Source organism: Onthophagus taurus, chromosome 11 (assembly GCF_036711975.1).
Source record: "Onthophagus taurus isolate NC chromosome 11, IU_Otau_3.0, whole genome shotgun sequence".
NCBI classification, from domain to species: Eukaryota; Metazoa; Arthropoda; class Insecta; order Coleoptera; family Scarabaeidae; genus Onthophagus; species Onthophagus taurus.
The window spans coordinates 8,464,025-8,486,423 of NC_091976.1; the positions used below are offsets into that span (position 1 = coordinate 8,464,025).

Consider the following 22,399-nt stretch of genomic DNA (forward strand, 5'->3'; position numbering starts at 1 on the left):
AAAATTGCCGAAGAGTTAAAAGTAAGCTTATCCCCGGTCGATGTTGACATTACCCATCGTTTGTCTAGGAAAGGATTGAAACCGGCTCCTATCATTGTCCAGTTTACAACTAGGAAAAAGAGAGATTTATTTTTATCAGAAAAGAGATTGATTATAACTCAGGCCAATTCTACTAAATTTGCTGAGCAAAGAATTGGAGACGTTGTATACATAGATGAGAATTTAAATCGTGAAACAAAGGATTTATTAGGGAAAACAAAGTCACGTGCTAGAGAAGTAGGTTACAAGTTTGTATGGTTTCGTAACTCCAAAATTAATGTGAGGAAAAACGAAGACTTCCCCGTTATAAGAATTTTCAACAGAGAAAATTTAGATAGGAAATTGTTTTCTCCTGGCTATGATGATCACGTGGACGGAGGATCCGAAGAACCGACTCGATAGGCTATGCTGGGAGTGTGGTAAAAGCTTAACAAGGAATAAAATATTTTCGTTTGTTGTTTATTAACTTTTAAAATATTTTGCTTACGCTTAGAATTGAATTGATTTTTTTGGTTGTCTTTTCTTTAATTATTGATATTGTTTTTTTTTCTTTTTTATCATATGGCTCAAAATTATCTATCTAATTTAGATAGCTTAAATGTGCAGACACTAATAGCCAATGATTTACATGATCTGAATTTATGGATTTTATTGACAAATCATGCAGTTTCGCGCTTAACACAACTCATTCTTGACTCTTTGGATAGAAGAAGGCCCTGCATAGCTACCTTTCTAGATCTGTCTAAAGCTTTAGGATACAGTCCATCATGACATTTTGTTAAATAAATTAGAGATATGTGGATGTAGAGGTAGCACTCTTGAGTTGTTTAGGGACTACTTAAGTGAGAGATATCAGCAAGTTATTATAAACGGGGTTGCTAGCTCTGAGAAACTTGTGATATTTGGTGTCCCGCAGGGCACCGTCCTGGGACCTCTACTCTTCCTAGTTTACATAAATGATATATTTGGTATTCATCTTAACGCAGAGGTGATTGCATGTATGTATGTAGAGAGAGGGGTGCGTAATATTTACGCGCACTTAGGCCCCAGCGGGCCCCTTGTGCATACTCCCTTGGAGGCTCGAGATGGTAGAGAAGATCTCGTTAGGTGACGATACCGCTTACTCGTTTCCAATGACGAGTTACCGCCGCCCCGACCCCGAGGGGTCAGAGGGCGCTCACGCGCATTCGTCCCTATAAGTCGAGCCTCACACACATGCGTGCTAACGACAACCAGAGATGTTAGACTGGTTGCCGGGACCGACGGCTTAACGTCCCCTCCGAAGGACGGGGGGCGACTCAACGTGAATTCACCGGGGTTCGAACCCGGGACGTCTGCGTGTTAACCCGAGAGCTAACACGCTGAGCCATCACGCCCCCGAGGTGAGGTGAGGTGATTGCATATGCTGACGACACTTTGTTGAGGGCGAATCATGGGAGTGTGTGATTGCACAAACCTCATCCGATTTACGAATAATAAAAGCTTGGTTAAATAGAAATAAATTATCACTTAACATTAAGAAGTCTCATTTCATTATATTCTCTTCGTAATCTGCTAACTTGCCAAATATAAATGAAATAACATTTCACTCAGATAAATGCTAACCAGAAGCATGCATCTGCTCAAATACAATAAACCGGGTCAGGTCAACCATCATCATTTGTCATCGGTAACCCCTTAATAAGATGGAACGGTTCTCCGGATAATGAGATCATCAAATATTGATATTTGACCACATCGGAGAACAAAGGATTTTCATGCACCATGGTACGAAATAAATCGTAAAAGCTTGGCCACATTTTAAAATCACCAGTGAAAGTTGGTTATGTTATTTTATTTAATCTGAAAGATACAGGGGTATGAGATGGTTCATGGGAGATAGTACTATTTTTGGAATCATTTATTTCCGTGTAAATAGCCTTTATAGTGAAATACGCTGTATCAGCCTTTTTACGAATATCATCGTGTTCTGAAAAAGTGTCGTCCGGAATTAAACCAATCACTTGGTTATGAAGGGCTTGAAATTGCCGGTAGGGAGTTTCTATGCCGCTAGCGCGAGTAATAAAAATCTTTGCTTCTTCAGGAGCGTTAGCAAGGTTACTGAAGTTTCAATCAATCGATTGAATTCGATACTACGGCGTAATAAGGTTTTTGCGAGCTTATGAACGCTCGAATTAGTTCGGCGATCTAATAAGAGGTGCTGGTAAAAAATAAACGGAACAAGAAACGAAAAGCTAAACAAAAAAAATTATATTCAAAAAATATCAAGAATTTAAGTAATTAAATAATACATACAATTTGCAGAGGGTGGATCTGTCGGCGGGTTTAATGCGAGAATTGCAGATTAATTGCGTGCGGTCTGCGTGCGATCGAAAATATTAATAATGTTGTTTAAAATCAACAAACGTACCTAAGGTAACGAAAAGTACAAAAACCCGACTACTTAAAAATAATAATTAAATAACAGTGCGGAGCGAACACCTTGTTTCAGCAATTAATACATACAGGTGCGTTTTGTTTCTTCCTGCAATTCTTATAGTCGTGTACCGTCTTTGCACAATGCTCATATACCACATCGGACTTGCAGAACCTCTTCAAGTGGCTGTACCCCTAACACTTAAAACACCTTTAAAATCAACAAACTGTACTACACGACACGTCTGTAGTTTAACGAATACTCTCCCGAATCTAAGCAACTCCTTTCGCACCCGATCAAAGACCTCCAACACTAGATTCGTCACCTCTCTGTCCCTCCTCCCAGTATTCTCGCCTCGTTATCCACGTTCTTTACCCATAATTGTTGCAGCACCGTACCCTCTTCATTCGTCCTGTCCAAATCATACACAATTACATTAGGGCGCACGGTTGTGGGGGCTCGGATGGTGACTCCCGATCGGTTCATCTTTTCCTCTATAAACGGAACAACGACCTCCATCAGTACTCTCTTGCCTTTTAGCTTCGCAACTCTCCGAAACATTACTTCTTTCCAATCTTCTCCCTTCTCCAAAGTCTTGACAATAGTATCCTTCAGCTCCCCACTGTCCGACACCTCCCTACCACCCGTGGCACAATGAAAAGTTTAACATAGAGCGAAGCTAGGAACTCCCAGAAGTGAGCCGACAAAAAAACGTCAGTTTCTATATTTTATCAGCACAAATATTTTTGTTCAAAGTTTTTATAATTTATATATTAGTCGGCCGTTCCGTATTTTATTCGTTATTGTTGTTCAGTTGTTCTAACGAGTTGTTGTAGTTGACATCAAAAAGCGTAATAAATCGTTCCGTGTAATTTTCGTTAAAAAGTGGTTTCAATCGTGTTAATACACACGTTCGATAGAAGCAGTTCGGCTTTTATTTGCTATTCGAAGAGATACTTCTACTTATTCTACAAGAACAGTAAGATTTTTTCCTTTTTGACAGTTTTTTTCTAACCCCCGCGTTTTTAAGTAACTTTCTATAAGCGTCTCAGATTTTTCCCGCGCCGGTCTCGACTATTTCTTAAGATTTTTTGGTCCTTCGAGCCGGATATAACCGGAAGTGCGGAGAGAAGGCCGAGATTTTTTGAGACGTTTTGAGTATTTTTCGATTTTTCATTTTCGTTATTGTGTGTTTACGTTACCATGGCGACCGCTCGTGAAATTGACTTAAACCCGATTTTCGAACGGCAAAATGACATTCACGGGTTAATTTCTCGGACAATAGATAATTTGAAAAAGCTCGCGATCGCTAAACGTACTCGCGGGAACTTTCAAAGTCGTTTGGAACGACTTGAGACTAATTGGGATGAGTTTAATAATGCTCATAAACAATTAATTCAGTATCGCGACAAGTATTCGGATACGATATATTTCACCGAGGACATTTTTTCTGAATGTGAGGAAGCTTATTTCGATGCTAAGGGGACATTGCTTGATTTGTTAAATCCTCTTCCGCTGTCTCCGACCCCGGAAGTTGATACAAAACCAGTTTCAAACGTCAGTCATTCGTCATCGCGTTCGCGTCATTTACCGAAAATTGACCTTCCAACTTTCGACGGTAAATACGCCAATTGGGCTCAATTCCAGGACCTGTTTTCTACAATGGTCAATGACAATGAAGACCTTACCGATGTCGAACGTCTTCAATATTTAAAAATGAGTTTGACCGGTGAACCCGCTCAGTTATTAAAAAACATTTCTGTTACCGGTGATAACTTTTCAAGATCGTGGCAAATATTGATTGACCGGTATGAAAATCGACGGTTATTAATTGAAACTCAATTATCGATTTTATTTTCCGCGCGTGCCGTAAAGAGTGATTCTTCTAGCGAACTTAAACGTCTTGTCGGGGAAATTAAGGAAGCTTTCGGTGCCTTAAAAGTATTGAAGTGTCCGGTTCAGCATTGGGACTATATTCTCGTATATTTAATCGTACGAAAATTAGATACAGACGCCGTTAAAGAATGGGAGAGATCGATTGGAAATCATCGCGATCCGTCAACGTTCGATGAGCTTGAGGACTTTCTGATGAACCGTATTCACACCTTGGAAGCTGTCGAAAATCTTCAATCTAGCCGTAAAGTGTATTCCATTTCAACGGGTTCAAAAGTCTCTAGTGTGAAAGCTCATAATGCTTATTCTCCTGTAAATGGTTGTGTTATGTGCAACTCAGCGCATTACATTTCTTCATGTCCGGCTTACCTTTCAAAAAGCCCGGCAGAACGGCAGGATTTTGTGATATCCCGAAAATTATGCTTCAATTGTCTTGGTTCACATACCGTCAACAAATGTCGCGTTTTTAAACGATGTCGCGTTTGTCGCAAATCTCACCATACGTCTCTTCACGACGCGCCACGACGCTCAACTTCAACTAGAATACAATCTTCAGTTGAACCTTCAAAGTCAGGAACAGTTTTCGCGCCCATACAAGAACAACCGAGCATCACCGCTAATGACTTAACCGTATCGAATCATCTTTTACATTCGCACCACATTCATGCTCCGGTACTGTTGGCTACAGCTTTAGTACGGATTGAATCATCGCGTGGACATTCCGTCATCGTTCGAGCCCTTATTGATCAAGGATCCGAAGTTTCTTTCATCACCGAGTCACTTGTACAACAGCTTCAACTTCCGCGAAAATCAGCAAGTATTCCTATTTCCGGAATTGGTTCGCAACATACAAGTATTTCAAACGGAATTGTTACAGTTCAATTAAGTTCGCAATTCAATCCATTTCTTTCATTCAACGAAGAAGCGTTAATATTGCCGAAATTAACCGCTTATTTACCTCAAAAATATTCTGCTCAGTTACCGATTGAGCTACTGAATTTACCGTTAGCCGATTCAGATATCTCATCATCAAAAAGAATTGATTTGATTCTTGGTGTGAGTTTATATTCTAAAATTCTTCAAAATGGTGTTAAACGAAGTAGTGATGGTTCTTTGATTGCTCAGCAAACCGCGTTTGGATGGATTCTTTCCGGCGTACTGTCGAATCAATCACAATCAAACTTCAACCCGTATGGTTTTCAGTGTTCGATAGATCGTGAATTCGCGGATTTAATGCAAAAGTTCTGGACGATAGAAGAAGAATCAAGTTCTAAGCCGTGTTTATCTACCGACGAAATTGATTGTGAAAAACATTTCGTCAATTCACATTCGCGTGACAGCTCTGGACGTTTTATTGTTCGTTTACCATTTCGAAAGTCTCCGCGTGAATTGGGAAATTCTTATATGATCGCTGTTAAGACTTTTTCTCGTTCCGAGTTAAGATTCGCGCGGGATGAAAGCTTCAAGACCGCGTATAGCAAATTTATGCGCGAATATCTCGATTTAAATCATATGCGTCCCGTTACAGTGCCAGTCGAATCACCCAACTTCTATCTTCCGCATCATGGGGTGATTCGCGAATCTAGTACGACTACTAAGCTTCGTGTCGTGTTCAACGGATCACAAAAAACATTATCGTTAAACGATTGTCTTCATACTGGTCCGAAACTTCAAAGTGAACTTGTTGATGTTCTTCTAAGGTGGAGACGCCATCCCGTCGCGTTCGCGTGTGACTTAGAGAAAATGTATCGTCAAATTGACGTTCATCAAGATGATTGGCAGTTTCAACGAATCGTCTGGCGTGAAAATCCTTCGGAACCTCTTCAACGTTACGACCTGACAACGGTAACCTACGGACTTTCATGCGCACCATATCTCGCAATTCGTTGTATTCGACAGTTAGCAGAAGAACATGTTGAAGAGCAGCCTCTCGGTTCTTCTGCTCTTTTTCGCGACACTTACGTGGACGATATCATTTCCGGTGCTAATGACATTGATGAAGTTCAAGAATTAATCTTTCAATTAAATCGAGTTTTAACGGCGGGCGGTTTCCTAGCGCGAAAGTGGATTTCAAATGTTTCAAAAGCGCTCGCATATGTTCCTTCAGACCTTCTATCCGATACAGAAACGTTGTGTGTTCAAGATGACAATTCCCCTCGCGCATTGTGTATTCTTTGGAACAATTCGACCGATGACTTTCTATTTTGTTTTAATAATGACGATTTTGACTTCCGAGAACTTACTAAGCGTAAAGTTCTATCATTCGTTGCGCGTTTATTCGACCCCCTCGGGTGGCTTTCTCCGATCATTGTAACTGCGAAGATTTTTATGCAAAATTTGTGGACTTGCAATCTCGAATGGGACGAAATCCTTCCGCATGACCTTTCTCTTCAATGGAACGAATACACTAACTCTTTTCAAACGTGTCCGGTAATTCGCATTCCGAGATGGCTTGGAATTACTCGCGATTGTTCTTCGATTGAATTGCACGGGTTCGCGGATGCTTCGACTAGTGCCTTTGGTGCGGTAGTATATCTTCGCGTTTCAAGAGCTGATGATGTTCGCGTTTCTCTTCTTTTTTCTAAAACGAAAGTGGCACCTCTTAAACGCGTAACCATTCCGCGACTTGAATTGTGCGCCGCCGTGTTGTTAGTTCGGTTGATAAAACGCGTTCGGGCAACACTGGATTTCAACGAAGTTCCAATTTTTCTATGGAGCGATTCTACAGTGGCACTTTCTTGGATCTGCAGTCATCCTTCAAGATGGAAAGATTTCGTCCGGAATAGAGTAACAGAAATTCAGGAGCTTTCTCATGTTCATTGGCGCTACGTTCCGACGAAAGAAAATCCAGCCGATTTGTCTTCCCGTGGAGTTTCAGTGACGAAACTTGAAGCCGAAACGTTATGGTGGAATGGACCGTCTTGGCTTCGCTCACCACCCTCAGAATGGCCATCTCTTCGGACCAATTCGGATGCCAAAGAAATTCCAGAAGCACGTTCTATCCATACATCCAACACTGCAACTGCTATGAAAAAAGGATGGGATTTAAAGTTGAAATATTCGTCGTTGAACAAGCTTCTGCGAGTCACTGCTTGGTGTAAGAGATTTTTTCATAAAGTAAAGACTAATTCAAAGTTTTCAGACATACTTTCTCCTGATGAACTGAACGACTCTTTAATGTTCTGGGTGCGCGAGTGTCAACAACTTCATTTCTCGGATGAAATTCAAATTCTAACGGACGGCCGTGTAGTGCCGCGTTCAAGTTCTCTTTTCCGACTTTCTCCGTTCATAGACGGTAAAGGTTTTCTACGAGTGACCGGGCGCCTTCGCTTTTCAAATTTGGATTGGAATGAGAAGCATCCAATCATCCTTCCAAAAGATTCGCCAATTACGATTCTTCTGATCGACAAACATCATCGAGCTACGTTGCATGGAGGAACTCAACTAACTTTATCTTCAATCCGACGCCATTTCTGGATCGTTGGAGGGCGAGTACCTGTCCGTTCGTTCATTCATCGATGTATGATTTGTGCGAAACAACGAGCAGTCATCAGCCAGCAGTTGATGGGCCAACTTCCGCCTTCAAGAGTCATATCATCCCGCCCGTTTCTACACACCGGTGTTGATTACGCCGGACCTTTTCATTTGAAGCATCTTCGAGGACGTGGTAGTAAGACGTATAAAGGTTATCTTATTCTGTTTGTTTGTTTAGCCACTTCAGCCGTCCATTTAGAAGTGGCCACAGATTATTCAACTTCAGGATTTCTTGCTGCGTACAAGCGATTTTCCGGAAGAAGAGGTATCAGTGAATGCCTCTACAGCGACTGTGGCACGAATCTTGTTGGAGCTGACCGTGAGCTTCGTTCCATGTTTTCCGCAGCGTCCAAAGAATGGAAAGAAATGGCTAGTCTCTTGAGCGGCGACGGCACCCGATGGAAGTTCAATCCTCCCGGAGCACCACATTTCGGTGGAAAGTGGGAGGCCGGAGTAAAATCCGTTAAAAGCCATCTTCGAAAAGTTGTCGGATCCACACTTCTTACGTACGAAGAATTCAACACCGTTTTGATTCAAATTGAGGCCGTGTTAAATTCAAGACCTCTATGATCAATATCTGACGATCCGAACAATTTTGATGTTCTGACTCCGGCTCACTTTCTCATCGGTAACGCTCTCACCGTTGTTCCGGAGCCGTCCGTCTTCGATGAAAAGATATCGAGACTCTCTCGATGGCAGCTTCTTCGTCGTATGGTCGAAGATTTCTGGAAGATTTGGGAAAAGTTTTACTTACAATCCATGCAGAACGCTACGAAATGGTTCAATCAACAAAATCTTCCTCAAATTGGACAGCTTGTACTCATTCGAGATGAAAGATTACCTCCGGCGAAATGGTCTCTAGCAAGAATTCTTCAAATTCATTCCGGTGCCGATGGCCACGCTCGCGTCGCAACGCTCAAAACCGCAAATTCAACGCTTGTTCGTCCGTTCGCTAAGTTAAGCATTTTGCCATATTGTACAAATTAGTAATGTTATTCAATTCTAGTTATTTTTTCACATTTCATTCAGTTTCATTTAATTCAGTCTTTTAATGTTAATTTCTTTCTAATTATTTCATTACTTTATTTAATGTAAAAGTTTGTTTTCCTGCCGCCATTTTTTTCTTATTTAGTTTGTAATCATTTCAGTTAGGGTCAATTTTCAAATTATTGTATTTTTTTTTTTTAATTTTCTGTTGCCATTCGGCAAGGCGGGCGGTAATGTTCAAAGTTTTTATAATTTATATATTAGTCGGCCGTTCCGTATTTTATTCGTTATTGTTGTTCAGTTGTTCTAACGAGTTGTTGTAGTTGACATCAAAAAGCGTAATAAATCGTTCCGTGTAATTTTCGTTAAAAAGTGGTTTCAATCGTGTTAATACACACGTTCGATAGAAGCAGTTCGGCTTTTATTTGCTATTCGAAGAGATACTTCTACTTATTCTACAAGAACAGTAAGATTTTTTCCTTTTTGACAGTTTTTTTCTAACCCCCGCGTTTTTAAGTAACTTTCTATAAGCGTCTCAGATTTTTCCCGCGCCGGTCTCGACTATTTCTTAACAATTTTCGTATGGAAAATTTTGCTATCACTTTCAGTTTTTCCGGAAAATGGATCAACAAAGTTGATATAAATTATTATAAATGTTTTTAAATATAACACCCAGTATATTATGGTATCTTCCGAAAGATGAAAACAATACGAATCCAACGGTACCTCACAATCAAATATCGGTTTATTAAATGACACAACCAGAAGGTGGGATATTACCATTATACGTTAAGGCTGTTCAACCGATTATACGCTAAGAATTTTTATATGTAATCTTTCAAAGAATATATCTCGGTTAATATTAGAACAAAATGCATGACTTTTCTTTTTCTGCTTTGAAATCAGGAAACGGTACTCTAGTGGGCACGCATGCCCATTTATTTATTTTAAAAAAACACAACAATTAAATTATTGAAATACGCATAAATTGTATCATTAGCGAAAAAATAATATGCCTACCCTCTAGAGAAGGTTTCATATAGTATCCATGCAAAATTTAAAAAAAAGTTAGTGTAGTTTAGTTATAGCAACTCAGTGACGATTTTTATAATTATAAATTATTTATTTCTATAAACTTTTTCTTATTTATTTATGAACCATTTTTTTAGTTATAAACAAAAATAATTTAGTAAGTATACTGTAGTTATAGTAACTGAGTGATTACTGCTCTTATAAACTCTTAGTGTTTTGTGCTTGTGGGTTATTTGTGGATAAAATGGTGGATAAAATAAGACGGTATTTTTGTTCGATTACTACGTCACGTAAACGGTAATTAATTTGAAATCTTTGTATACCGATATCCCTTGAATCAATTAGATATATGTTTTTTTTTTACTTGTAGTCTTGGTAAGTTGCGGTGGTCGAACCGCGCTTCTCGCACTGAGGATGATAGTAATGTTAACAATTTTGATTGGTAATTATTTTTTAGAAAATCTTTACCACAGGTGTCCTATAACATATGGGCTTCCTTTTGATAACAGAAATATTATGTAAAAATAACATCATATATAATATACAACAACACTTTTTTGACACGATTGATACCGAGATCTAATGATGTATTAATACAGATAATAAGATAAAATGTTGTACTAAATTAAATTACTAACTATTCTTAATTTACTGTTGCAATTTACAAAATTGTATCAAACTAGTTTGAATAATAACAGAGATATGATCAAAAAATACTTCTCGTATTAAAATATAATTTATTTTCTGTTTATTTTTACATACCTAACTAGATTACTCCTAAATGCTGCATATTCTGGGACACCTGTATAATTACTAGATATAATAATATAAATAATATTTATAATACTATGATATATTATTTTGCAGCGAACTAGATACAGTCACTTTACCAAATTTAGAAATAGACCAACCCAATTGCGATGCCAATGTTAATAACAATCATAACATTAGCGAAAAAAGAATTGTAGATATTACATCATTTTGGAATCAAATTAAAGAAATACAACATGTAGCATCATTCAATTGTATTGTAGATATATGCGACGTTGTAGAAGAAAGGCAAAGCGGCTGTGAATCTATATTCACTGTTAAATGTAAAATGTGTGGAATGACATCTAAAATAGAAATGAACGGCAATAAGAATGAATTAGATGTCAATACTTCAGCAATGACTGGTGAGACTACTTGCATAATTCAAATAAATATGCATTTAAATACTACTGTAAATATGTTTATATTGTGATGTATTTTAACAGGAATAGTTTCCATTGATGCTGGATACTCTCAGCTAAGAGAGCTATGTGCCACATTAAATTTATCACACATGACGCAACGTCGATTCACAACAATCCAAACTAAATAACAGGAGGTTGTTGAAGATGTTCTTTCAAATAAATTAAAGGAAGCTGTGAAAGAAGAAGCTGCTATAGCAAAAGCAACAATTTACCAAACAACCTTTTGTACCTTATAAATGGTTTAAAAATTGGCTTGGTCCATCCACTGGCATAGAATCCGATATAATTGTTGACGGATTCAAAAATAGTGTGTCTGTACATGGTTTGAAGTACATCAAATTAATTAGAGACGGTGACAGTAGTGTTACCAAAAAATTAAATTCCTCAAAGCCATACGGCACGCTTCTAATAGAAAAAGTTGAGTGCATCAACCACTTATTACGCAATTTTAGTACTAAATTACCTGAGCTGTCTAGAAAAGTGCGCTCTACCGGAAAATATGTACCACTGCACGTTCGGAGGCAGCTCCACAGCAACATCTTGAGATTTCGAGTAGCTGTAAGAAAATCTGCCGAGTACAGAAGTAAGCAAGATATTACATACGCACAAAAGCTTATATTTTTTAAAGAAGACATGTTAAATATACCATCTCATATATTTGGAGACCATGATAAATGTGCGAATTGTTTTTGTAATAATGTCACAGAAAACCAAAATATATTTACAGACGTAAAATCATGTGGTTTGGATACTGACATAAATATCTGTCTGCAAAGAATTATTACAAATGCTTCGTCTTGCTTACTTTTGAAAAATAATAACAGCGGCGAACAATATAATAGTTTAGTAAATAAATTTATTGGTGGAAAACGAGTATATAACTAAGATGTGTTAGTTATATACTCGTAGTTATAAGATGTGTTATAACTAAGCATGTTTCTTTTTTTAATTGAGTACCCACTTTTCAGGTAAATTTCACCATAGAAGGATCCTATCAACTTAGGTGCAAACTTGCCGCAATTGTTTTTAATTGTCGTGAACATTATATGAAGGATATAGTTGAAGGGATGGGGAAAAGATCGGTTATTATACTGCACAAAATTGTAAGGACAGGTATAAAATGTTGGTAAATCGGCAAAACCAAAATACAAAAAGAAATAAGAGAAGAAGACCAGTTCCGCAACAAGCAGACGCAGACTACGGAAATGTTGAAGAAATATCACAAGAAAAATTAATTAGAAGACGAAAGGTTGTATTTAGATTGTTAAACAAAACAAGGGATGAAGTCAGGACAATTGAGGAAGAAACCAGAGGCCAGCATACTAATCCAAATTGGAAACAACATAGATTATTTAGAATAACAGCTTCTAATTTTGGATTAGTTTGCAAGCGAAGGGTATCTACATCACCAAAGAACTTACTAAAAATTTTATTAGAAAATTCTTTCTATTTCTAGAATTACCACCACAAGAAGAAATTAATAGAAGACAAGAAGTGATATTCAATTTATTGACAAAAACAAAAGAAGAAGCAGATAGAATGGAAGAACACACTAGAGGTCAACAGCTTCAAATTTTGGAGTAGTGTGCAAAAGAAAACCATCAACACCGCAGAACAAACGTTTAAAATATAGGTACCTATTGGGAAATATTTTCGAGGAAACAAATCTATCGAATATGGTTGCCAAATATGAAAAAAAACAGCAATAGAAGCGTTTCAAATTATTTCTGGCCTACATGTAGATCCATGCGGTTTATAAATACATTAGGTACATCTTTATTAAGGAGAGTTTTATTTTTTAGGAGCAAGTCTAGATGGGGTGATCCATAGCGACAATTCCATAATAGAAGTGAAATGCCTATACTATTTAAGAAACATATCCATAGAAGATGGCATCCACACCAAAAAAAATAATATTTTTCAACAGCGAAACGAAGAATTACAATTAAAAACACAATATAGTTATTTTTACCAATTACAAGGACACATAACGAAAAAGGAACAATGTTATTTTGTTGTATGGACTCCGACAGGACCCCCTGATATAGAACAAATAAGTAAAGACCACAATTTTTGGAACTTAAAAATGAAAAATCAGTTCGTTTTTTAAAAATTAAAGTTAAATAAAATTATTAAACAACCATTATAATGTTATTGTTGTAATTTTTACCGACGCTATCTTTCTATATAACGAAGATATGGGCCCTAGAAGTAGGTGGAAATATAAAGGAAAAAGTTTGTTGCTGGGCGGTTTGTTGCTATCGTCTCGCCGGTGTAATTTTTCTCGATTTCTTTAACTATATCTGAATATTTATGACATTTTTCACCAATAAAATTTTATGATCTTGAAAAACATGTGTGTATTGGTTATCATTTTTGATTATAGCAATATTATTGAATGAGTATTTAGGTGTAGGAATTATATGATTGATAGAGATAATAAGTTTTAGAAAAAATGTTTCTTATGATTATCTTTTTCGTATAATATATTAAAAACAAAAGTAAGAGAATGAAAGTACATATACATTTTTAATCGTAGTCGTATAATTATCAAATTATTCAAATTTTTAATACAAGAGAATGTAAAGGTTTAAACAAATTTTTTTTTAGTTCAGATGCATTGGATTACGCGATAAAAACATTTAATATAATTATAGTAGACATTTCTTATGAGCTATCCTTTTTTGAACTTTCGTTTCTCTTTCAACGAATTTATTCCCACGAAACGGTCGAACAACCTTAAAGGACATGAATAGAAAGATTGCAATATGGAAATTGCAATATTGGTGGACGGTAAGTTAACGGTCGGTATACGCTCGAGCTAAGACGGATTTAAAATTGCTAGTTCAATTACTTATTTTTTTTAGAATTGAAATAAAAGTTGGGTGGAAGTATATTAAATTTATGAATTAAATTTATTTAATCAAAAAATATTTATAAAGAAAAAAATCAAAGTCAATATAAGAAATGAAATTTTTTTATTAAAGATTTTGCTAGTACATATACGTAACGGTTAAAACATTGGCTTTGTGTTGTTATTGAATAATAAAAGAATTTTTTATTTATTAAGAACAAACTCTTAAGTAACTTGTTCGATATAATTACCCTCAACTTCTTGGCAGTGGTACCATCTTTGTAGTGTTTTCTCTCACACACGGCTTAACATGTGATGATCAATGTTTTGGCAGAGGTCAATAATTTTTTGTTTTAAATCCTCAATACTGTCCAGCGGAATTTCATATACCTTGGATTTTAAATAACCCCATAAAAAGAAATCTAAAAGTGTCAGATCTGGTGATCTTGCTGGCCATTCAATCGGCCCACCTCGACCGATCCACCGTCCATTAAAATTTGTATAAAGATAATTTTGTACCATTGCCGCATAATGTGAAAGTGCTCCGTGTTGATGAAACACTAATTCCATTTCAAAATCGTCAGGATTCTGTTGTACAATTTGCAAAAGTCTGGGATTAATATCTTCTTCTAATAATTTTAAATACAATGTTTCGGTCAAATTTTCGGTTAGGAATATTGGTCTCACGATGTGTTTTCCCAATATGCCTGCCCAAACATTTATTTTCCTGGGAAATTGAGTGTTAACTTCGCGATATTCATGTGGATTAACATCACTCCAGTAACGTACATTTTGCCGATGCAATTTTCCATCGAAAAAGAAAGTGCATTCATCAATTATTTCCTTCATTTTTGCCGGTAGAAGTGTTCATCGTCCTCACGTTCTTTTTTGCTGTGCTTACGTACCGGTACTGACTTCGCCAACGTGAGTGAGATGGAGTGCGTTTCGTGTAGCGGTAAGATTTTTAGAAAATATCCCGGACTTCAGTATCCGTGACTGTGAAGCGTTCTATCAAGCGAAATGCGTTGGCCTGAGCCTGGAGACTCTTCGCGTCTATAAAGCTGAGAGCGCGAGTTGGAGATGTCGCTCCTGTTCGATCAGATCGGACCGATCTATTATAATTGCTGATGATCTACCCCCTCATCTCCCTCGACAATTCCCTCTAATTCGCGTCGATTACAGTCCCTGGGTGGCTCCTCACAGCAAAGTTCCTTACAAAAATCTTGTCAGCATTCCGAAATAAGGTCACTTGAGGGAATGTTTGAAATTCTAAAGGATATTCAGGCTGAGATGAAAGGGTTGTCCAATAAATATGAGGAAGTTCTCCGTGCTGTTACCTTTTACTGTGAGAAGATTTCCGACTTCGAAATGAAAACTACCGATCTGGACAAAAAATTAAGGGAGTTGGATTCTGTGAGGGCTGAAAATATCGCCCTTAAATCTAGCTTGGGGGAGGTTTCAATGCGGCTTAAGCGGTTGGAGCAATATTCCAGGCGCAATAATTGAATTATCTCTGGCGTCCCAGAGGGTGCCTCAGAATCGCTCACTGATGTTATCGGCTTGATTGGGGATGCCGCCGGCTCTCCGGTTTCTTCCAGTGATATTGATGCCGTTCACCGTCTTCCTGCTGGAGACACTCCGGCCCACAACTCTGCTTAATCTAAAGATCGTCAGCCCAATAACATTGTTGTCAGGTTCTTGTCGAGAATGATTCGTGATCGTTTCTTGGGGGCTGCAAAAATTAAACAACGTGTCGGTTCGGATGGCGCTGATAGTTCAAAAGCGTTGAGGGGTATTGCGATGGCGAGTTTGGGGAGAGGTATTTATGTTAACGAGCATTTAACTTCGGAAAATGCTAAACTTCTTCGTGAGGTGAAATTGGTGGCGGCGGAGAAACAGTACAAATTTGTGTGGTTCAAGGGTGACGTTATTCGAGTGCGTAAGTCCGAGCGATCTCATGCTGTGATCATCCGATCACTGCGCGATCTAAATAAACTGTAGCTCCGTTTCTTTACGGTGTAGCGCTCGAAACTAGTGCTTTTGCGGATTTTTGTTTTTTCAATCACTAGCACAGTTTATTATCAGAATGTAAATGGTTTGCGGTCAGAGACTGCAACATCACTCATTAACTCCTCTACTCTTGGCCACGATATCATCTGCCTTACCGAAACTTCTCTTAATCCGTCGATTGCTGATGGTGAGTTTTTCTGTTCGAACTATACACTCTTTCGGCGAGATAGATGTTCGACGATGTCACGCAAGACGGACGGTGGCGGTGTTCTGATTGAAGTAAGAAAATGTCTTCGATCGTCGCCGGCTCCTGTTTTAACTCCGACGCGGAAGATGTGTGGGTGAGCGTTGAGTGCGCGATTGGTCGTGTTTTTGTTTGCTGTGTCTACTTGCCCCCCGGGGATCCGGAATCTATTTCGGTCTTTTTACGTAAAGTGTCATCGATTTGCGATGCGTACCCTGATAATTTAATCTTAATTGTTGGTGATTTTAATTTACCCAATATCGTATGGTTATAACGTTCGGACGATGGATATTTGGTACCATCTGGTGATCTACGCTCCGGAGAGTTTTTGGCAACGTATCGATATTGTAATTTATTGCAATTTAATGATATTAGTAATGATAATCTCAAAATTTTAGATCTGATTCTTAGTAGCACAACCTGTATACAGGAAGTTAAATCGTGTCCAGATCCTCTCGTCGGCCTGGATCGCCATCACCCCGCTGTCGAGTTTCCTATTATCGGCGCTCGACCCAAGGAATTGCGCGATGACCCCACTCTTAAATATTTCTTTAATCGTGTAGATTACGAGGCATTTAACAACGTCCTTCTAGATCTTAACTGGTCTGATCGACTGGTGAGTCGTAGTGTAGATGATGCAGTTAATGTATTTTATAGTACCATTTACTACCTTATTGATGCTCACGTTCCGCATCGGCAGCTATCTAAACGCAGAGTTCCGACCTGGTGATAGGGCTGATTATCTTACATTCACGATTTTACGTAACCGTACCAAAACCTTCATTAAATCGGATTACGATAACTGCATTAAGTCAATTCAATCTCAGCTGATTGAGTGTCCGGATCGCTTGTGGTCCTTCGTTAAATATCAGAGGGGCGAATGCGCCGGTATTCCAGCTAGCATGAAGTTCCGTGGCGTTCATGCCGACAATTCTTAGGATATTTGTTCTTTATTCGCCCTGTATTTTAATTCTGTTTTTTTTATGGTAACCCCTCCGTTCCCTCGCGTGTTATGCCCATTGGGGGTTTTCTGCCCTGGTTTGGTAAGGAGGGTGTTTTGCGTGCTTTTAATGAAGTAGATGCGAAGGCTGGAGCTAGTCCGTATAAACTGACGGGTTGTTTTATTAAAAACTGTGCTATCGGTTTAGCAAAGCCCCTATTTCTTTTATTCTCCTTATCCTTACGCTCCGGTGCATTCCCTAGTGAATGGCGGAGAGCATTTGTATTCCCTGTATTCAAGTCTGGTAACCGTTGCGACGTATCCCAGTATCGCCCTATTTCATGTTTGTCTGTATCTTCAAAAAATTTTGAAAAAATAATTTACCCTAAATTGTTATATATTCTGAAGCCCTTCATGATCGTTGAGCAGCATAACTTTCTGCCTGGTAGATCGGTTGAGATTTAATAACCTATACCAATTTTATTCATCGTGCTTTCGACCGATTTTGCCAGGTGGACGCTATCTACACCGATTTTAGTAAAGCCTTCGATAAAATTGATCACACCAGCTTAATAAGAAAGTTGTCACTGCTTGACATTCCTCCGGGTCTTTTAACGTGGTTGGGTTCCTACGTCAGTGACCGTTACCAGGCTATTCGAATTGGCAATTGTGTGTCTGCTTATCAACGGGTCACTTCTGGGGGTCCCCAAGGAAGCCACCTCGGCTCCATTGTTGTTGTGTTGCATTGATGTTCTGGCATGTTTCGAACATTCTAAATTTCTGCTTTATGCTGACGATTGCAAAATTTTTTTTGGATTTATCATCTAACTCCGACTGTATTAAACTTCAGGCAGATCTGGACCACAATCACAATCTGTTAATCGTATCAGCGATCTGGGGGTTACCCTTGATAACAAATTATCGTTTAATTTACATGTAGAATCCTTTATTTCCAAAGCTCTGAAGAGGTTGGGTTTCGTGATTCGAACCTGCCGCCCTTTCACAAATATTAATTGCATCAGATTGCTGTATTTAACGCACGTGAACAGTGTACTTAGCTATACCTCCACCGTCTGGAATCCCCAGTACCACGTTTACATTAACGGTATCGAATCAGTTCAACGGCGCTTTTTACGGTAGCTATCTTATAAAACAAATTTACCTTATTGCGATTACTTTATGAGGTGCAAGATGCTGGGTTTTCAGACACTGCAACAGAGGAGGCTATGTTACGATTTACTGTTTATTTTTAAACTTTGCAATGGCTTCATTAATTCGCCTGAATTGGTTGGTGGGTTACGTTTTTACGTTCCTCCCTACCAGACTAGGGATGGTCTGATGTTTAGACTAGATCGTTCGAATACAACTGCCTACTTCAACTCAGCTCTTCAGAGATTAATGCTTTCATTTCACTCTCACTGTGGAAATATTGATATGTTGAACACCTCACTGACTGCGGTTAGGCGGTTTTTGCGCGACATGGGCGTTAATGTCTCGGGTCATTAGAATTAATTTTTCTTGTTAGTACTATATTTTTTTTCTTGTTTTGTTTTATTTTGTTTTTTTTCTCAAATCATTAATCTATAATTAAGTCCGGTAATCCGTCATTAATTTGTTTAGTGGACGCTTCGCTGGTTGTTAACCCTGTTTGCCCCCATTTAAATAAAAAATAAAAAAATCACTGAAACAAATATGTTTCAAGTATGCTGGATTTCGTTCAACCATATTTATCATTAGCTCACAAAATTCTGTTCTTCTACCAGGGTCATCTTCTGTCAATTCATGAAGCATTTTAATTTTATATGGGTGATATTTATTCTTCTTTAAATATTTCCGCGCCGTTGTTGGACTCACATCACACATTGATGCGATAGCAGCAGACGACAACTTGGTCAAACAAAAACAAAAAAGAAATTGCTAGCAATAGATTATTAAATTTTTATAGCGACCACCCAAGGTCTCAAATTATTAATACCATGAACAATTACATAAAGAGAGCTATCTCAGTTACAGATTATACCTTCTTAAGTGAAATAAAAAAAAACAGTTATATAATATTTTATTAGAAAACTTCTACCCTAAAAAATTAATTAATAGATAATAATGCTTGGTATAGAATTATAAATTCTATGATAAACAAGATAACAATAATAATAATAATAATAATAATAATAATACTTTATTGGTGATAGCATCAAAGTGATTTTCACAGGTCATAAAAGAAAAGAATACAATAAACGCAAAAATGCAATTTTCAATAATAGTAAGTACACTAAACGTATTAATCAGTAACAACAGGTAAGCAAAAGAACAAACAAAAAAGAGAGAAAAAGGCTTCTGGGAGGCGACACCCTGGTCATAGCAAGTCATCAAAATCATTGGTCAAAAACTCCTCAACAGTATAAAAGGCCTTCGCCACTAAATAATTTTTTATTTTGTGTTTGAAATTGTTACTCTCTAACAATCTTATGTGTTTCGGAAGGACATTGTAGAATTTTATGCCAAAATAATTGACGCCATCCCTGGCCCTTGCCGTCCGAGAATAGTCCGTAATTAAGGTATCACCTGCCCTTGTGTGGTAATTACGATAACTATTAAGAGTTTTAAATTTGGAGATATTACCCTTGATATATAAGAGACAATGGAGAATATAAAGCGAAGGGAAAGTTAGTATCTTATAATCAATGAAATTGGCTCTACAACAGTCCCGAAAACCTAGACCGGCCATAACTCTAACACATCTTCGCTGCACACCAAAAACACGATCCGCATGGGCGGAGTGACCCCAACAAATTAACGCGTACGATACGTGGCTGAAGAAATAGCCGTAGTATGTGTTCATTACAACATTGAACGGGACAAGGTCTCTCAGTCTCCGAATGACGAATACAATGGTATTCAGTTTTTTCGTCAATTGGTCAATGTGGGCCTTCCACGTTAAACCAGAGTCAAGATAAACCCCCAGGAACTTGACCGGCTGCGTATACAACCTGAGACGTTTAAGTTTTTTCTCTATTCATGCTTAGTCTGTTGGCCTGAATCCAATTTGAGATGCAGGCTTGTGACTCAGATATGCGGTGATGCAAAGCATCGGCATCTGTTGAGGAGACCATTACGGTTGTATCATCAACAAAAAGGATGAGGTCGGAATCATGGGGAATGTTACTGGGTAGGTCGTTGATAAATATCAAAAACAGGAGTGGCCCCAATACTGAGCCCTGAGGTACACCAAACCTAAGTGGAAGACGACCGGACTCTAGACCGTCAAGGGAAACATACTGCGATCTGTTCGTCAAATAAGATTCGAGAAGATTTATGCTGCTGATGTCCATATTGAAGGCACTAAATTTACGAATTAGTAAGTCATGAGAGACGCAGTCGAACGCCTTTGTTAAATCATAAAAAGCAGCTCCCGAATAATTATTGGCTTCGAAGCCATTCTGAACAAATTGTACCAAAGTGCGGATGGCGTCCGATGTCGACCTATTTCTTCTAAAGCCAAACTGTCCGGAAAACAATAGGCTATTAGAATTGAGGTGAGTTGCCAGTTGATTGTTTAAAATTATTTCAAAGATTTTCCCGAAAATTGGCAGAATGGATATTGGTCTGTAATTGCAGGGGTCGTGTAGCGGGCCTTTTTTGTGAATAGGAATAACCTTTGCCACTTTCAGGCAGTCCGGAAAAATCGAGTTCAATAAGCACTGGTTTATTAGTTTAGATAATGGATAAACAATTATATTTGAGACTGTTTTTATTAACCTACTGTTTAATAGATGCACACCCCTGGACGTCGAATTTTTTAATTTTGAAATTATGTCACGTAGTTCGTTATAAGATATCGGTTTAAATTCGAAAAGTTTATTATTATGATCATTGACCAACGGACCCGAAGAGACATTATGATTGTTTAGTGTAGGACGGTTAATATCATTAAGAACACTTTCAGCCACATTAACAAAGTACGCGTTTAGGTCTGAGGCCGTGAGTTTGTCGGACGAACGTTTACAAATTGAAGGATTGGTGTTCCGAATAACTTCCCAAATAGCACGCTGTTTGTTTCCTGAGTTTTCAATGTGTTGACTGTTGGCTCTCTTCTTAGAGTCAGTAATAAGTTTCCGGTAAATACAACTACTAACATAATATATCGAAACCCACAGAATAATGTAATAGAGAATATTTTTTGAGAAGTAAAACAAAAGAAAAAATAGAAGTCCAATCATTAATTACACAATATTTCGATAAACATAATCAAAAGAATGAAATTGAACAAGATAGTAGAAATATAAATGCTGAAACAAGTAAAGTAACAAATTTGAACAAGTTTTGTAATAAAAATTATACTCGAAGAGAAACGATGAAAGAAATTTATTTTTATATAAGTGCTACATGTTTCGAGACTTATAGTCTCTTCCTCAGGCACAACTAGAAACAAAAAACAAGGTAATGACTAAGTTATAACATTATATCTATTATTTACCGTCAAGTTTTTAGGAAACAAAATCAGAAAAAGGAAAAATGTTCATCGTCGAATGAATTCGATTATTTCAAAAATATATAAGTTTGGACAGATCAACGGTTAGATTTAAAATGTAAAGCCTTAGGGGATGTTAATAACAATTATTGTACGTGTCGAAAATTATTCCAAAAATTAAAAAATCTAAAAAAACACATGGTGTATTTCTGCAAGGTCACGTTGAAGAAGTCAAAATGGCTACTTACTTGTTTCATCGCTAAAATTCTTTTGTATTTCTAAGATATCAAAAAGTTTTGAAAAGTTATACTGTAAGAGAAAAGGTTAAACTTTAAAAATGATTCCTTTGAAATTGTTTCTAACTATAAACTTACAGAATGAGATTTTATTCTGGGGCAAAGTGCGGGTCCAACCACGACGTAAGAAAAATTGTGGTGGACTGAATTATGGGTATTTAGTCGTTATTTGTGAGGGAAATTTAAATTAGTAGGGGGGGGAAAATTTATTTAAAAACTTTAAAATTTTTTTTTTTTTTTTTTTTTTTTTATAAAAAAAAAAACCTATCTTTTATAAATTTTGATGTTATGGAAAAAAGTATATATAGAAAAAGTTGGGGAAAAGGGAAATCGAATACAAAAAAACTTCCATCAGGGTGAAAAAACCTCATATAAATTTCAAAAAATTTCTGAAGTTGTTTAGTTCAGTAATATCATTGATTAGTCTGTTATTGTTATTATTAACATT

The 22,399-nt window shown here is 37.5% G+C and overlaps 2 protein-coding genes and 1 long non-coding RNA gene across 4 annotated transcripts; 2 read left to right on the plus strand and 1 right to left on the minus strand.

Annotated features, from left to right (window-relative positions):
* Window positions 1-3,658: 3,658 nt before the first annotated feature.
* LOC139432054 (uncharacterized) lies at window positions 3,659-6,495 on the plus strand. The gene is made up of 2 exons (XM_071200389.1): window positions 3,659-6,411; window positions 6,492-6,495. Exons 1-2 carry the CDS (start codon window positions 3,659-3,661, stop codon window positions 6,493-6,495), a joined length of 2,757 nt encoding a protein of 918 aa, XP_071056490.1.
* A 125-nt stretch (window positions 6,496-6,620) lies between these two features.
* On the plus strand, window positions 6,621-9,326 carry LOC139432163 (uncharacterized). Its single transcript, XM_071200535.1, has 2 exons — window positions 6,621-7,445; window positions 7,491-9,326. Exons 1-2 carry the CDS (start codon window positions 6,677-6,679, stop codon window positions 8,450-8,452), a joined length of 1,731 nt encoding a protein of 576 aa, XP_071056636.1. The 5' UTR covers window positions 6,621-6,676; the 3' UTR covers window positions 8,453-9,326.
* A 12,208-nt stretch (window positions 9,327-21,534) lies between these two features.
* LOC139431914 (uncharacterized) lies at window positions 21,535-22,092 on the minus strand. 2 transcript variants are annotated; one of them, XR_011641946.1, is made up of 4 exons: window positions 22,030-22,092; window positions 21,904-21,964; window positions 21,662-21,841; window positions 21,535-21,606 (listed from the first exon to the last, which is right to left on the minus strand). It is a non-coding gene; the product is annotated as an uncharacterized lncRNA (long non-coding RNA). The 2 variants fall into 2 exon arrangements; XR_011641945.1 differs by having other exon boundaries at window positions 21,662-21,964.
* Window positions 22,093-22,399: the final 307 nt, after the last annotated feature.